General features: G+C 41.9%; 1 protein-coding gene across 9 annotated transcripts in view; it reads right to left on the bottom strand.

The window, feature by feature from the left end:
* Nucleotides 1-16,009, bottom strand: part of OTOA (otoancorin) — a 40,901-nt gene extending 24,892 nt beyond the window's left edge. Inside the window, exons 1-13 of one of the 9 annotated variants that reach the window (XM_056335659.1) lie at nucleotides 15,875-16,009; nucleotides 12,853-12,933; nucleotides 12,477-12,505; nucleotides 12,356-12,386; nucleotides 12,235-12,262; nucleotides 11,218-11,305; nucleotides 9,593-9,724; nucleotides 7,954-8,189; nucleotides 7,637-7,740; nucleotides 4,033-4,139; nucleotides 3,426-3,565; nucleotides 809-932; nucleotides 210-425 (exon numbers count right to left, since the gene is read on the bottom strand). In XM_056335659.1, coding sequence (XP_056191634.1) covers nucleotides 210-425; nucleotides 809-932; nucleotides 3,426-3,565; nucleotides 4,033-4,139; nucleotides 7,637-7,740; nucleotides 7,954-8,189; nucleotides 9,593-9,724; nucleotides 11,218-11,305; nucleotides 12,235-12,262; nucleotides 12,356-12,386; nucleotides 12,477-12,505; nucleotides 12,853-12,931 — 1,314 coding nt within the window. In that variant the 5' untranslated portion in view covers nucleotides 12,932-12,933; nucleotides 15,875-16,009. Of the gene's footprint in view, nucleotides 1-209; nucleotides 426-808; nucleotides 933-3,425; nucleotides 3,566-4,032; nucleotides 4,140-7,636; nucleotides 7,741-7,953; nucleotides 8,190-9,592; nucleotides 9,725-11,217; nucleotides 11,306-12,234; nucleotides 12,263-12,355; nucleotides 12,387-12,476; nucleotides 12,506-12,852; nucleotides 15,157-15,519; nucleotides 15,849-15,874 lie in introns of those variants that run through there. The other 8 variants (XM_056335665.1, XM_056335657.1, XM_056335660.1 and 5 more) reach the window with 8 other exon arrangements.
* Nucleotides 16,010-17,113: the final 1,104 nt, after the last annotated feature.

The raw sequence follows: 17,113 nt of genomic DNA, 5'->3' as shown, positions 1-17,113 counted from the left end.
TGCCAAATACAAATAGACATTCTCTCTGTTACTTGAGGATTACTTTGGGAGGTACAGTCTTGGATGGTTTTATTTGATTCAAACAAAATTTTCAGACCACTAAGTACTAAAAAGAAATCTTGTACTAAACTTTTCAAAATCTATGGTTATCGTTAAAAAAAAAAATCACTTTTAAAAAGAGAAGGTAGGAAAGCTGTTATCAGAGATACCTTTTCATAAGAGAGGTATTTACTGGATAAAATCATAACTTGGCTTTTTGCCCACCCAGAGACTTGGTTTAATGTTGCAATAGCATTATGCACCGCTTTAGGTGACAAAGATTCCAGCTGACTTGAAGTTAGTCCAACCACAGCATCTGACAGAGATCCAACGATATCATTCAATGTCTGGTTTTGCATGGCAGTGTTCAGTAGCTGAGATTTGAGCTAAAGCAAACAAAAAAAGCAGATGGGGGAAAAAAATATCTGCCAAGAACTAATTTCCATTAGCACCCAAAACTTTAGCTGAAGTTTCTGGAATAGACATCGGCAACCATTTAGTGACCACACACTTCATAAAAATTCAGAAATAGAACCGCAGTTGTGAAAGGAGTATGGAACAGGAGGAAACAGAACAAGAAAAGAATGAGCACTGTAAAAGAAAAAAAACAAAATTGGCTTTTATTCTTTGCATGATATGCTCGAGAACTATTTTCACTTATTTCTTAATCCCAGTCATTTTTCACTCTTTTCTTTCCATATTCAAGAAGAGTCCCTCCTCCCCTGTTTTTAGGATTAAGTTAGGCAAGAAGAGAAAATACTGTACTTACCTTCTGAACCTCAGCCTGGAAACCTCTCAAGTGATTGCACTTAATCATTTGATGAAGTAAAGCCCGGGCCACAGCTGCATCCATCTGTTCCATGTCATCATAAAAGCAAACCAATAAACCCAGCCTATACAGAAGAAATACATTAGCTAACTTCTGGCATAAAAGGTGTCACTCTGAGGAAACAGAAATACAGCATGGTATACCCTACTTGTGCTCAAAACTTGAGTAATTTGTCATTAGTGCCTTAAACTGCAATCTTTACAACTCCACACAGCCTGAAACCGGGGTATGAGACACACGCACTGTTCTCTGTATTCAGCTGAACCTGACCCAGATTGCTTGTGCTGTCAAAAATTTAACTTTCCAGGTTCCATCTGCCCATGGCTGGATTTTCCCAGCTAATGACTTCACTCCCCTTGACAGAATTTGCAGTATAATCTCTGCTTTGAAAAGGGTGGAGAGTTATTAATAGGTTTCTAGAGTGGCTTGCGGAGTTCTTTTCTGGATTGATTGGATGTTTTGAACTCTCAATCCCACTTGGGTTTCACATGCAACGTAACTCATTCATGCGTCAGAGCAGCAGCTAGAGCCTGACACAGCCTCTTTATTGTTTCAGGTTTAAACAAAGCCTGCTGTATTTCACATCAAACATATGACTGGCGAATGGCTGGAGACCTGTCCTGTTCAACACCGGTTAGGAGAAAATGCGTTGAGGTTCACTAGCTCAGCTGTGCCAGCACCGCAGTTTGCAAGGCAGTGTCGTGAACCAGATGTGGAGCTGATTTGTCTTCACAGTACCTGTGCCGTATTATTTAAGACAGCTTTTCCATTAACCTCTGTAAAGCACAACCACAACCATAGCTGGTGGGGAGAAGCAGTCATACCACCAAGGGTAAGCGCCTGCTGTAAGTGCCCTTCTGACTTAACCCCTGCACATATTTACTGTCATTACCTGCAGCCCTGCAAAGAAAGAGGTCTGAACTGTGTATCACTCCCTCTGGACTTTAAACTTTATAGTGACGGTGATTTAATTTGTTTGTATGAAGCCTGAATCAATCCCCTGTCCCTGTGAACTCTCAGCCTTTGTTTTCATAATTTACACAGAACAAGAACCTACAAAGATGTGGCCAAAGCCCAGCTTTCCTGCTACACTCTGTTTTTTAGCAATTCAACGATGCAGGCGTAGGCAGAGTCCAGGCAATAATGTCTGGATGTGATTTAAATCAACAGTGGACAACACTGCAGCACTATCACAAACAGTAAAATTCTGCAGCGCAGAAAGGCTTAGCTGTTAGTTCCTCTAGTCCCTCAACAACAACCTGCTTAGCAGTATCACAAAATACTGCTTCAGCAGCCCATCTGAATTCATGGACATCATCAAACTAACATACAAATCAAAGAACATCTATAACAGCATTTTTATAACAAATAATTACTCTCTGATGCATTATTGCATAGCCACCAAGGGCTCTTCATCTCCTTTGGGATTAACACCAATGAATAATACTACTCCTTAAAAGTAAAAGTGCATTTAAATCATCAGTATGGTTAAAATGAGTAATATAAAATAAGTGTGTTGTAAAAATGGAATATATTAAGGATTATGGAGCATGGCATTTCTCTCATCTGTGAGAATGTGACACCTCTCTGGAGTGGTAAAATCATTTTTAAGATTTCTGACATCGAAATTTGGAGTGCGGGCATAATTCTTCTCCCACTTACACCTCCAACAATCAGCAATACTTCACAAAAGTCAGTGAGTTACATTGCAATAATGACAGGAGCTCTGAAGCCATAAAGCATATTCTCCATTAGTTTAAAACTCCAAGGTATCCCCCAAGGAGACTACAAATAACTTCAGACAGTGGTGTCTTGGGACTAAATACATCCATTGACACAACAGTGTAAATGTAAACGTGGAGTACAGCACTCTTGCAGATAGCTCAAGTTCACTGTATATTTATGAGTAAGAGCAGTTTATTTTCGTTTATTATTGTTAAAGTAAGTTCAGTGCTGATTTGACAGCCCTGAAGATGCAGTTTTCTGCTTATATGCTAACAGTCTCAAGTGTTTAAGCATGGCTTGTCTCTGCCCTGCAGGACAAAGAGGACAGCAGGATGAGCTTTGTGACCTCTCTGGTGACACCCACATCAACGAAAAACCACTTGCACACCTGGCTGGCATGAGTTACAATTTCCTCCTTCAAACCTAACTAACATGATTTCCACAAAACACCTATCTTCTGTGATTCAAACAGCCAAGGCAACTCATGTCTCTGTTTTATTGCGGCACTGTGCAATGTGATGGAGCTTCGACTGGGTCCCCCAGATACTGCTGTAGTTCTCCTACTAATACTACAGCCAACTCCTCACTGCGCAGCAGGAGACAAAGCATTAGCTAATCAGGCACACCTCCAAAAATTCATAAAGTAGCAGTTCTTCACTGTTGCTAAACAGGGTTGGATTTCAGCCTAGATTTTTCTGCTGGAAGGGAAAAGTTATGCCACACCAACACTTCCATCAGCTACTTATTGCTCCTCTCTTTCCTCCTTCCTTGTTCATCCTCTCCACACACAGCCATAAAAGCAAAAGAAAAGCAGTAGATCTAACATACTTGCCTGTAGATAGTTGAAGTGTTTCTCATATCAAATCCTGATGAGTTTATTCTTTCCAGGAAAGCTTGTGCAAGCTCTGGTGTGATGTCATACACCGTGTCCAACTGTTTCGTGGCATTGTCATAGCTAATGAATAGTCTTATCTGACCAGTGCAAACAAAATCATGTGTCAGGATTATGACACAATTGCATTCAATAAAATATATTTGATGCTCTATAATAACTTATTCCATTCATGTTATAGAGAAAGGTAGAAGATAGATTTGGATAATACAGAATTTTTGAAGGCAAAGCTGAGTGAGCAATTCTCTGCCAAACTGTCAAATAATTTGAGGTTCTTCTGTCATTGGTCCCTATCTTTCAGTACAAGTCACAGAATTCTGATACAGATAAATAATTACATATTAATGATAGGCACTTTCAAATTCCAAAAAGAGAAGAATATTTGGTTGACAATGGATTTGGATTCACATCATATTTAAGTAATTAAAATATATAAACCTATTTTTCATGTTTGAGTTTGCATTTGTGTTCACGTTGTTAGTAGCTGACATCACTTGACAATGATATATCCAACCGCAGTTACCTGAAGAACAATGAAATTACTTACTTCATCGAGACTAATTTTCAGAATATCTTCTAACGGGAGATGGACCATATATCTTCCCAAAATCCATAAGTTTTCTGCACTGACCCAAGAAGTTGATTCATTGAACTCTGTTTTGTACAAATAAATAATCACTACAATGTTAAGAAAGCTGTTATTTTTCAAATACATTGTACCCAGTAACCTGTTATTGGTAAATAATTTTACAAAAATCTGCAAATCAGAAAAATCCTTAGCAGAGAGAGTCAGGTTCCCTCCATCAGCTGGATTTTAGTACTACATTTTTATGAGCCCATATATTTTTTGATGAAAATGAAAGTGTTTCAAATGTCTGAAGTTTTCTCATATGAAAATGATTAATGTTTTATGATGTCAAAATATAAAATGGATGGGACAGGAAAAATGAAACCAATAGTATTAAATATGGAGCAGCATTTTTAAAATTCAGTTCTCCTAATCAAATGTATTATTTAAGAACATCAGGAAGTCATGATACTTTGTAACATTTTATATATCTTATATATTATAATTAATGATACCACTTATTTCAGCAATATGCAATAGCAATAATGGAGAAAATGAAAAATCATTTACGTACCTATATAAAAATAGGTTGGCAAAATACAAAGTACTGTGTAACAGTTAAAAAACGTCATTCGTTTAGTAACATTCTCCCAAGGACTGAAAATGAAATCAAGATCCAAATATCCCTGACAAGAAAATATTTATTGACTAGACAGGTACTTGGAGCCACAAAATAAGTATTTTCTCCAAGGTGTCATAATTTGGATGGCTCAGCATGTGATACCTCTGAACACATTCCTCAGCAGCGCTGATAATAACAACTCTGTTAGAATAAAATCATCTGTGCACTTTGAAGAGTTTTCAGTATCCAAAAAGCCCCAGCCTATAAATATCAGAAGCAGAAGAATCCCATTTAGTAAGTGATTTTTTGCAAACACAGATCTAAGCTCCTTAGCTGAGACGATGATGCTCCCAGCAGAACTGTCAGGCCTTTTTTTTTTTAAGTGATATTACCTCAGGAATATTAAGAGAGTTGAAAGATAGGACAGCAAAATTAAACAAAAGAACTAGCACAATTTAAGGATGCTGACTGTGGCCTTCAGTGAAACAGACTGGCAATTACTAAGCATGGTAGATGTGATCCCCAAAACCTGTTTTGTTATTTTTAAATAAGGTACAAAATTTGGAAGTTCCAGCCTCTTGTTTTTGTAAGGGCTACAAGCATGCTTCATCCCTCAGCACCTCAGGGCTGTTAATACATGGAACGCACTAACTGGCTGAGCGACAAAGACATTTCTTAAAAGGTTTGACTCTAAGACATAAGAAGCCAGATGACACAGGCTCTGGAAGGGACCTCTGGGGATCATCCAGCCCAGCCCCCGCCACAGCAGGGTCGCCTGGGGCAGGTCACACAGAGCCACATCCAGGCGGGTTCTGAACGTCTCCAGAGGAGGAGACAGCGCAGCCTCTGCGGGCAGCCTGTGCCCGTGCTCCGGCACCCTCCAGGGAAAGGAGTTCTGCCTCGTGTTCAGGTGGAGCTTCCAGTGCCGCACCTTGTGCCCGTTGCCCCTTGTCCTGCCGCTGGGCACCACCGCAAAGAGCCCGGCCCCGTCCTCCCGGCACCTGCCCTTAAGGTGTTTGTAGACCTTGAGAAGCTCCCCTCAGCCTTCCCTGCTCCGGGCTGAACAGGCCCAGCTCTCTCAGCCTCCCCTCACAGGGGAGATGCTCCGGGACCCCATCACCTCCGCAGCCCCCGCTGGCCCCTCTCCAGCAGCTCCCTGTCTCTCCTGACCTGGGGAGCCCAGCACCGGACACCGCACTCCAGACGCGGCCTCACCAGGGCAGAGCAGAGGGGGGGGATCCCCTCCCCCATCCTGCTGGCCACGCTCCTCCTCGTGCACCCCGGGACACCACTGGCCTTCTGGGCCACACGGGCACGCTGCTGGCCCATGGGCAACGTGCTGCCCACCAGCACTGCCAGGCCCTTCTCCGCAGAGCTGCCCCCAGCAGCTCAGCCCCAGCCTGCGCTGGCTGGTGTGTGGGATGGTTCCTCCCCAGGTGCAGGACCCAGCACTGGCCATGTCATCACTTGCTCACCCAGCAGCGGCGGGGGCTGCCCGACACACTGGGGCAATGCTGGAGAAGCCCCCTCTGCCTTCCTGCAGGCACAACAGAGGCACAGCAATGAGCTCTCTGTCACCAAAACCATCAAAAAACGCTTGGAAGGTGGCCCCATCAACACCACAAATATGAAGCTTCTTTCAAGTTTCTTTTCTGCTGAGCTTCAATGAGGAAGGTGCTGCTTCTGCAGATCGCTGATCCCTTTTCCCAGGTGGTCCCAGTGCTAGCCACATAGGAAGTGAATAAATCAGACTATTGCAGGACTCTTCTGTTGTCCCGCACTCCATGCTGTGACACATGGTGTGCAGATACACCTGAGTGAGCTTTAGATTGTTTTAGACAACAGCCTGGATGGTGGTAGCAGTCCAGCTGTACCTGCTCAGGGCTGATGGCTCCTGCAGCTCATACTACCAGAACTAGCCGGCCATCAGTCCGCACCCAGTGAATCACCTTATCTACGCTGCTTTGCATTTGAAGCAGCAACCAGGAGGTACCAGAGGTACGGCAATACTCAGTCCCTTCTGAGCTGGGTGACCATTTACAGGCTGAGGGTTCACTAATGCTTCAGACGTAACTCAGCATGTCTGATGCTGTGGGACTTTCCCAGGGCTGCTGAGTATCATCAGGCAAGTTCTGCATCTTTGCTTCCCCGGTAATGCACTGGCAGGGATGCCACCTCCTAGCAGTGTCATGAACTTCTTCTCTCAACTTCATAGGTTAGTCTGATGTTTTGAAATGGCATAAGTCCCAGGAACCAAATTTAGCTCCTCTGAAGCAAAGTGGGCATTCTGCCTTTGATGTGAAGGGAAAAAGGAAGAACATACACATCTAAAAGTGTAAAATGCTCCCATGACAGCACTGCTGGGATGTCAGTGCTGCTGCCACTTTACAGCCCCCTTGTGGAGCCTGTCCTGCACTGTCCCAGCTGTGGCACATCTGGTTAAGGCACATTAACAAGGCAAACAGATGTGGCAAAATGCATAAAATCAGAATTAATTACCTTTGGTTTTATCTCATCCCTTTTCTGAATTATATAGTGCCACGTGCAGTAGAACTTCAACGTCTGCATTTCTTTTTTATTTTTAAACAGTGCATTGGATAATGTATTCTGAGACAGATCTGTTTTTCTAGACTGAATAGGAGTTTAGAAGTGAACAACATGCCTGTGCAGAGTACCTGACAATTGTATCCTATTTAAATCTTAGAAAAAGGACTTCAGTGCAAAGATTTCACATAGAGCTCTGTGCAGAAGAGATGAAGGGCAAGCATCTTTTCAGAACTATTTGCTGTGAATAACAAAAATATTATGTTTACTGTATTCTGGAGCAAAGCTATTCAAGACAGCTCCTCTTAAACAGACCTGTGTTGAATTTGGGAAACAATTCAATACAATGGGTAGGTCTTTTGCTGACTGTTTTTCTCTTATGATAAGCAAGAAGAAAATACTTTGTACATAACATACCACTCCTGTTATAGGATTTTTGTAGCATCTGCTTCATCCAGCCATACAGAGCTTTCTGTGTATTTGCTGAGGTTTTGTCATAGAGGTCCTTGAATACTGTTGATCTAAGTGATACAAGGGAATTTTAGTTCACTAATGAGTTAACTATTTTTTTTTAAATTACACACATGGACAAATGTTTTTAGAAAGAGCAACACAGAAGCCGAAAGCTCTATCTGGAAAAGAGACTGAGACCATATAGTAACCTCTTTTTAAAGGTATATATAGTCAGAAAATACTACATAGTATTAATTGCATCTGGAAAATAAATGGCTTACAAGTTTCTGAAAGCATCCTCCAGCAGAACGTTTGGGAGGTTCCCAATGACATCAGGTTGGAGATAGTTCACTGCTGACAGATGCAAAACCTGGCTTAGGATATCCACACAGTCCAAAGCACTCAGAGCCAGAAAGCATTTATCCAGTGTTATAAGGAACAAGGTCCTGTTTACTCCTGGGCTTTGAAAAATTCTCTCTCTAGTCTTGCCCCAATCAAGAATAACATTTCCCATTTCCTGCAAGCAAAAAAGCATTAAAAGAATGTCTCTCTGATTAATTCAATACATTGTTCATTTTGAGGCCTGACAGAAAGCACTCTACAAAAGATATGGTGCTGTTCTCATGAAAAATAGCTGCAAAATACTGTCTGGTTGCATTACTTCAGATAATTCCTTTCTGGCACTGGCCAGAGACCAGCTTGAATCTTTTGACAAAATGAAAAACAGAAAAATAATCCAAATGGCTGAAGTTATAGCGTGTGCTCTCATGAAAGCACTAGTTACTTGGAAATTGAAAGTATATCGGAATCAAAAGGTTATTATTTTATACATAATTGAATACATAGACATCTCTAGAATAGACATTTCCCATGCAGTATTTCTTGCAGCTATTACTACACACATCCCCTCCAGAAGATGGGGTAACGTCAAAGAACCAAGCCCAGGGAACGTCATCCTGGTTAGGGATGGATTATTAGGTTGCTCTGTCTCTCAAATCAACATGTCTAGGACAGCCTGTTCAGAGCTGATAGTCCTGGGCTTGGTGATTTGTTCAGGCAGTATTATCAGTCCTGGAAGAACTGGGTATGCTGTCTGAGAAGACAAAATGTAGTTTGTTGAAAGTGCTTATGCTCTACTGCTCTGTCTTCCAGTGCATGCTGCACACCTATCCCGTGTGCTCGGGCAGCAGGAGCTGCACCACCACTGTCTGAATAGTGGATTACACACCGTTTATTCTGGCCAGTCAATCTCCCTTTTCTCCCAGATTAATCTCCATCCTCTCAGCACTACCCATGCAGGAGGCCCTTTCTTGCGGCAGGGAAGATGCTAAGTGCTCTCCTACACCAGGCTATGATCCTACCCCTGCGGTGGAGGTCCTCTCTGCAGGAGTGATCCTCCTGGCGTGGCACTCACAGACTTTAAGCCAGACTTTTTATGATGGGCCACATAGGGAACACACCACAGTGGCAAGCAAATGACGTTATGCTACCTCTCCTCCAAACTGCCCAACAGTTTGCTTGCACACTTCTGTAACTAATCAAGAAGATAACTAATTTCACCTTCTTTAGTCATCTTGGCTCTCTTTCTAGCCACTGAAGAGAAGCAGATATTCCCCGAGAACAACTGGTCTGACCTACCGTAGAAACTTGCTCAGGAAGGTAGATCATTCTCTGGAGATGCATTTCTCTCCACTGATTACAGAGAAAATCCCAATGACTGACTTGGACTTGGCACCAAACTTTCAGACAGCAAGAATTACGTTAAGTAAATCCAAGCTAACAAGAGGGGCTCCTGGAATCTAATCCAAGCCAGCTAAGGAACCACACGGTGTGCACTGCAAGACCCCCAGTCTGGCCCTCTCTCATTTATCCAAACCACTGACAGCAGCTTGTCTTTCTACCAAGTGCAAAGTGACTTACAAGATGGTCCTTTCTGCTGTTGAAGAGATACTTCATTGCAGTTCGGAACTGCTGCTGATCAAGCTGTTGGAATTCGGATAGTAGCTGCCTAGGCTGGTATAAAAGGTTCTTCAGGTAACTTTTTATGGACATCTGAAGTACAGAAAAATATGCAGAATATACACAAAACTTGTACTATTGTAGTAGGGGCATTTTACTCCCTGAAAACCTCCGCTTAAGGAGAGATAAGTGCTTAGCTCCTGTACTGTCTGTGTTGTCAACAACTAGAATAACTATACTCAACACTAACTGTAAACAAAAATAACCTAAATGTAATTCTGAAACGCAGTGATTTTTAAAGCCTATTCTTGGCTTTGCGAGCGAGCCATTCTCCAGTGAGCCACTTAAGAAAGATGCCTCGGTTTCTCACTTCATAAAGAAGAGTAATAACGCTTTTCAGCTTCACACAGCAGAGCTGTGAAAATGCAACTTTTAAAGAGCTCAAAAAAATCAGGTACCGTGTGCATATTATTACTTAAAAAAGGGAAGGAAATATGCAATTAGATGGGAGGAAAAGTCTGTACCAGGTCGTAAGGCAAAAAATATTCTCTCTCACATCAAACTGCATTACCCGTTAACAATCTCAGGCCTGTTTTGAAAATCTAAGGGGAATTATAACATTGGAACAGAAAGCATTGTAAGGCTCATTAGCACCAGACTGGAGTAAAATCCCTTCTAATTCCTGACAGAATTATTTCAGAATTGGTTTGGAATTTGAATTGAAACTGTTCTTTGTTGGTTTTGCTTAGCTTGCATTGCCACCAGCAAATATTAACATAGTTAGGTCCTTGTTGTCTAGGGCATCCACACCTGCTTACAGCATTAAAGTGTTAATAAATCTAATCAAATGGGAAGAGGCAGCATTAGTCTCACGTAGGTTTGGATTAGCTGTGACAGTGAAACGGAGCTTGGGAAAAGGTTCAAGCGCTGTGGAGCTACATGGCCGTGGGCTTTTGGGAATGCCTGAGGCTCAGAGATCGCACACTTGACGCTTGCCTTTTTTAATCTTTGTGTGTGTGTGTGTGTGTGCGCACGCGCGTACAAAGGAGGGAGGGGCTCAGGTTTTGATTAGCAGGCTACAGCTCCACTTAAGCCAGCTCATAACTAATCATAACGACCAGGCATAAAGAACAATGACTTTTTCCTATATCACTTCCACATTGATAATTTACAAAAACAGAGTTCAGAGGAGCTTGAAAAGGTGGATGCATTTTGTAGGATGCTCTGGAGCCTCTCATTCCATTAGAAAGAGTGCAAAACTACAGCCACAGTCAAAATCTGGGAGAAACCTGCCATTTTGTGGAGAAACAGCACGGGAATATACTCAATTCAGAAACAATCACTAAGCCTGAAAACTTCTATAGTGTCTGCTTTCCATCAGAGGAAAAGCAAAAAGGTCTGCTTCATTATTATTACTGCCTTGCATACCCCTGCAATCTCAGGGGAAAAAAAGACAATCCTATGCCTATTTCCTACTCATCTGCTACATTGTAGGTCTGTTAGTCATCTCTATCACTGACAACCTAGTTTTGGCAGAGAGGTTGTTTTTCAAATAAATTTTTTAATGCATTTTAAATGGCACAAACCTGTAGGCTGCTAAGAGTAAACATAACTTCCTGGGCATTAAAATATGCCATGACTTTTGAAAGCATATCTGCTGTCCAGACATTAGAACTGTAACAGAAAACAGGACCAATAATGCCAGTAAAATAGTATAACATGTAAAATAGCACATTACAAGACAAAACAAGAATAAGAAGAACAAACACTGCTACTAATACCACAATGACATGAATATTCGGCTTTCTGGCCTAATGAGACTAACAGCTGACCTATTTAATGCAATGAAAACACGTGGTTCAGTGAGGAACGGAATTAATTAGTTATAGATTTTTTTCATCTAGCTCCACAACAACCCACAATAATCTCAATTTTCCAATGTGTTGCCATTAGTACCATCTCCAGGCATGAGACAAGCTGTGCTGTGGCTAGTCCAGTGCGATACATGTGCTTCCTGGTACCCCATTATACCTGTTCTGATCTGCTTGTAGAAGGGAAGTGCGGTGACTAACGTCTGCTGCCTTTCCCTCAGCAGAGCCATTAATTACAGGGTGTCTTCTTTACACAGCCATTGATTTTCTCAAAATATGTAGGAGTGGAATTGCCTTTGAGGCTTATACTGCTCTTTCAAATCCAGACAAAATTAGCAAATAATTCAAAAGTCACCAGGAGCTGGAGGAAGTGGGATGGATGGGGGATGGAGCAGAACTGAAAAAGGGAGATGGGCAGAAAGCTGGAACTGCACCTAATTTCCTTAAGAAGTCATTCTGAAACATATGAACAAAGTTAGTTATCAAAACTTTTGAAAACTGTAGCAGCCATTTATTCTCAGCCTCATTCTATGCATGTTTTTTGCTTCATCGTGAGAAACAGCTTTTTCCTTGTTAAGAGGAAATACTACTCACAGGAGATCTAAATCAAAGTAATCATATGTGCCAATTTCATTCCATCCATAATGTTCCTGTTTCTGTGGAAATGAAACAGATCATATCTAAAGTGCAAGATAATACCAAAAAACCAGGATGGTGAGAGTAACACATTACCTTTGAAAATGAAGTATATCAAGGAGAGCTGCACATGAAAAATGGAACACAAAAAGTTATGGTGAGATATTGAGTTTTAATTCCTTTTAGAAGCACAAGTGGGAACAATTTTGTACATTACCATTCAGATACTTCCCAGTTATTACTTCATCCTAAGGAAAAAATTATAAATATATGTAGCAAAATATTATTTTTAATTATAATACAAAATGCTAGTAAAGAGATCAAATAAAAATACTAACCACAGCTTTGTGTAATAATGGAGGCAAATCTGTAAAAGATTATTCCATTACTGAAAGTTGATTTAATGTTTCACCATTCAACTGTTCTACAAAAATGCTGTATTGTATGCAGTAATCAAAGCTATATATAGACATACAATTTATTTATAAGCATTTAATGCAGTTTTGATTAAACGTATTTACAAAAAAGCAGTGAAAATAAAATGCTGTTAAAAAATAAGCAAGCTTGGTTAAATTCTTTGCTGGCATAGCTCCATGAATTCAAGAAAGCAGAGACTATGGTCCTAGTTACTAAACAGTACTGCGTCTATTTTACTACACATAGCTTTTTCCATCCACACAAAATACATCCCTCATACAGGAGTTCTGGTCTTACCTTCAGAGTTCTGACTGCGTGTAATCTCAGCATGATTCACTGATATCAATAAGAAACATATCTTCAAAAGTCTGGACATTTCTTCTAGTGTTTATTAGAATCAGAAGATATTTGGATTGAAAAGGAAAATTAAAAGAACAAAGTCAAAAGGCAATATTCACCCAAAACTTTCAGAGCCATAAATCAGAGACAGCCTAAGCTACGGAGTACAGATAGAAATCAGAATCATCTAGAAGTGCTTGCTCCCAAATTTTTAATTTAGATCTTTTTCCAGGACAGGAATTTTATGCAAACACAAGTCTGCAAGTGTGCATGTACAGCCAGATTTATTTCCCTTTTACCAAGTAGCTCTTAATTTTCCCCCTAGTAGCATCATTTATTTACTAAGCCACACTCCACCTAAATATGACTTAAATGCAGTTTTGTTAAAGCAAACAAACAAATCCTTTTAAACTCAGATAAAAGAGAAAAGAAATAGAAGGAGTGAAAAAGGAAATAGCAAAGAAGCTCAAAAAAAACCCTAAGCTTTTTCTAGCTCGTTAAGTTTCCTGAACCTGCTATCAAACGGTGGGATGCCCTAGCCCTCCTGCTTGCCCTGTGCCAGTGCAGAGTGCTCCAGGGAGGGTGAAGAAGCACCCCCCTTCCCTGCTGCCATCCCTCTGCCGAAAGGGGAAAAATGTCCTTATACCCTCCTGAAGCAGAGAGAAAGCAACACATTTGAGAAAGCAGGTTCAAGACCATGCCACTTCATTTAGACAAATCAAAGCTCTGGTCTGTACTCATGAGAAGCGTACCATCAATTTTTCCCCATCAGCTAGGACACAGTTTCTATGGAAATATGTGTTTTAGTAGGTCTTGCTATCCCTGTGCTATGAGGCATAAAGATCATGGAAAGATAAAATAGCTGGAAGGGCAGTAATAGGATACCCAGAGCTTTTCACCAGGGCACCACAGATTCTCATCAGAAAAGATCTGACAGTCTCACAGTTGTCCTATATGAAATGAATGTGTTGCTTTCTATCTAGCTCCTGAAGGACAAGGATAACATTGCCATAAGGCAATGGGATGGAAAGGAAGCTGAGACCGAGGTGGTCTCACTCACACACGTGTTCCTGCAGCTATGTCCCCTCCGCAGCACTGAGGACCATGAGCTGCTTTAATCCACGTTGCAGCAAGTTTACTGCAGAGGGGATTTTCTGCCTCTGCACCCTCGGCCTGGCACTCTGCCCAGCCATGAGAGTTACCATCCCCACAGGTAAAACAATTAATTAATCTGAGATATTAGATGATACCCTGTTCTACAGATTGCAGCTTCTTACACTAGGATTAGTCTCTGATTTTAGAGCCCTGTTGGCCAACTACGCTCTGACCCTGAGATGACTTTGTTAGGTTTTCTCTCCCTTTCCTTCATTTCAAGGGTTTATCTGCAACACAATTTCTGCATTTCTTTTTGTTGCTGAATTTGGACTCATTCTCTCCTTTTTTTTTTTTTTTTTAAAAAAAAAAGTTCTTTGCTGTGGCTTGAGTTACAGATCTGAACATTTGATAAATACAAACACCTTTTCAGACTGCTTAATCTCACATATCAGCAAGGTACTCTTTTATGAAAACGTCTTTCAACAGCCTCTAGCAACACTTCAGTATCACAAATACTTAACTCCAGTCTTGTAACAGGAGTGACTCAAACTGACAGACGATGAAAAATTTAAACATTAGACTTTAAGAAGCTATTGCCTCTGTCCTGTTCTTGCACACACTGAAACCTTTTTCAGCTATTCTTTTGGGAGCACTACAGTACATGTCTCTCACTCAGACGTATCTGGTTTCCTAGACAATGAAGTTTCTTGTGTTTGTTTCTGCCTTTGCCCTATTAATTTTGCAGTAAGGTTTGATTACTTTGCATAGTTTAAATCATGCTACCAAAGTCAATCCTGATTTGTTTATTCCAGCTCATTCACTTTGATTAGGGAGTGGGTTTTGATTACAGCATGCTAAATTCTTATGTAATAAGATTAAATGCTAAGGAAAGTGCTTTTTCATCCTGACTAACTCCAATAGAAAATTACCAGGTGCAGAAAAAATCTGCTGTGAAATCAACCTGCTTGATAAAACAACCTGTAGGATGAAATAGTTCCTTTTGCCAGTGAAATCAGTCTGTTTGCAGAAGTTCACTGCAGCTTTTAGATAATCCCAAATCACTGTGTGGGGATCTGTTGCAGATCCCATCCAGCATCTGCCCAGATTGTTCCTTGCACCATGGCAGCATATGCTGCAATCGGATCTCTGAGATGTCACCCTGCTACGAACTTTCGAGTTATGAGGAGCTCCCAGATTACCTTCTCTTGCTCCCTAAACAGCCGCTCTTCCATGTAAAGAAATCCTGGACTTTTTATCACTCACTCCGATGCAGTTGCTGCCTTATCTGAAGCTTGATAACCAGAAAGCTAACCTCATAATCAGAAGCCTTGCTGATAAGCCCTTGCACAGCCAATGCCCATCCTCCCCCTTCCAGCCAGCCTCCCAGCACCTCTGAAAAAAAGCAATATATATAGTGAAGGACCCCTCGAGGGGGTCAGGCTGGAAAGGGAGAGGAAAGCAAGGGGATGGCAGAAGAGAAGAAAGAGATGGTGGGTTCTTGGGAAGACCCAGGACCCCACAGCACGTTACCTGCCTCTGCTGCGTGCTGCCTTCCCGCACAGGCAGTGCAACAGCTGGGCGGCTCCAGCCAGGGACCCCAGCGCAGGGGGCAGGGACTGGGACCAGCACCGCCTCGCAGCGCAGGTGCCTGCCCAGCAGCACCGGCCTTCAGCCAGAGGGAGGGGAGACGTCTCCTCTGCTGGGGGGCTCGGAGGGTGGGGGACTGCAAGGATGCATCCCCTCCCGAGGTGGTGAGAGCTCAACGAGTTGTGTGAGGAGAACACGGGGCCAGGCTGGTGGTACCCAGCACCCTGCTCCCACCTCCCCACCCTGAGCACAGGCAGGTGGCCCTGGGCTCCTCGGAGCAGAAATGAACGGACTGTACCTGGGACCACCCAGCAAAAGGGGGCTGTGGTTTCTGTGAGATGAAGTTGTTCCACCTTTGTGCTGAAAGTTTCCGATTAGATCATGCCCTTGCACAGCCTTTTTCTCCTGCGATGCAATACATCCAGTGCCACACCTCGACAGAACAGACAGTTTAGTTACTCTCCAGGGCAAAGCACTGCACGTTAGTGAGACCACAAAGTGTGCCTTAGGACAGGGACAGCACAGGGACAAGGCAGGGTCCCCAGGCCTGCGACAAACAAACTTGGACATTTGACCTCCAGCAAACACTTGCCCCCTTGGAGGACATCTTAAGGTGTTTCAGGCAATTTAGTCAACTACCAGGCTCAAGATTTGCACCGGCTGTACAAGCAGACACTAACTGCACGCAACTGCACTCTCAAGGTCTGGAGAAGATGAAATCCTTTCCCTGATGCAATGAGCCATGCTGCACCCCTTCCTTCGCAAGGAGCTCCAATTTTGTAAGTACAGGTGTAGGTACAGTCCCTTGGGGCTACTCCGAATGTTCAACAGGACTAAGCAGATTTTTGACCCTGTTGAATTTAAGCTTACTCTGTTCACAGCTTTTCCTGTTACTGCTCATGTTTTAGTATTTTAATTCCCTACTCAACTGTAAGAATACTTGTTTAAATAGAGGGAACAAACCAGGAAATCATAGGGAACACTCCCCCCTATATTTACATTGCATCTTCTGTCCTAAAACCTCCCAAAGCTATTACAAACTAAAGACCTAAGTGACAGGACTAAAAGATATGAGACATGAAATGCACAGTCTCTTGTGTGATTCTTAACCTGCAGCACTAAAACACTTAAGTACCTTTGAAGAAGTTTGTCTTACTACATATGTGCTAGATGAAGCTAAATTCATTTAACATTAAGTAACATATTTCCCCACTATTAGATGAGTACAAAAGAGCATAACAAAAAAAAATCCAAAACCAAACCAACAAAAAAATAATTAAGGATTCACTCCAGAGCATACATCGCTCATTTTTCCAACAGATAAATCTGACTCTACTTTGTGCCAAAATTCAACAGCACATGCTGAAACGAGACGATTACTGGGCCTGAATTACTGTTGGGAAAAAACCCCCACAACAGTCAAACCCCTCATCCCATACTAAAGAATACTTAGAATTAGTGTGTATATATATAGAGAGAGATAGATAACTGAGAATAAAAGGCTATTAAATTAGCAAGAGAAATCACTAACCATCAA

The sequence above is a fragment of the Falco biarmicus genome, chromosome 4, assembly GCF_023638135.1.
Source record: "Falco biarmicus isolate bFalBia1 chromosome 4, bFalBia1.pri, whole genome shotgun sequence".
In the NCBI taxonomy this organism is placed as follows: domain Eukaryota; kingdom Metazoa; phylum Chordata; class Aves; order Falconiformes; family Falconidae; genus Falco; species Falco biarmicus.
The sequence above is the reverse complement of the archived record's forward strand: the minus strand, read 5'-3'. Positions and strand labels throughout refer to the sequence as shown.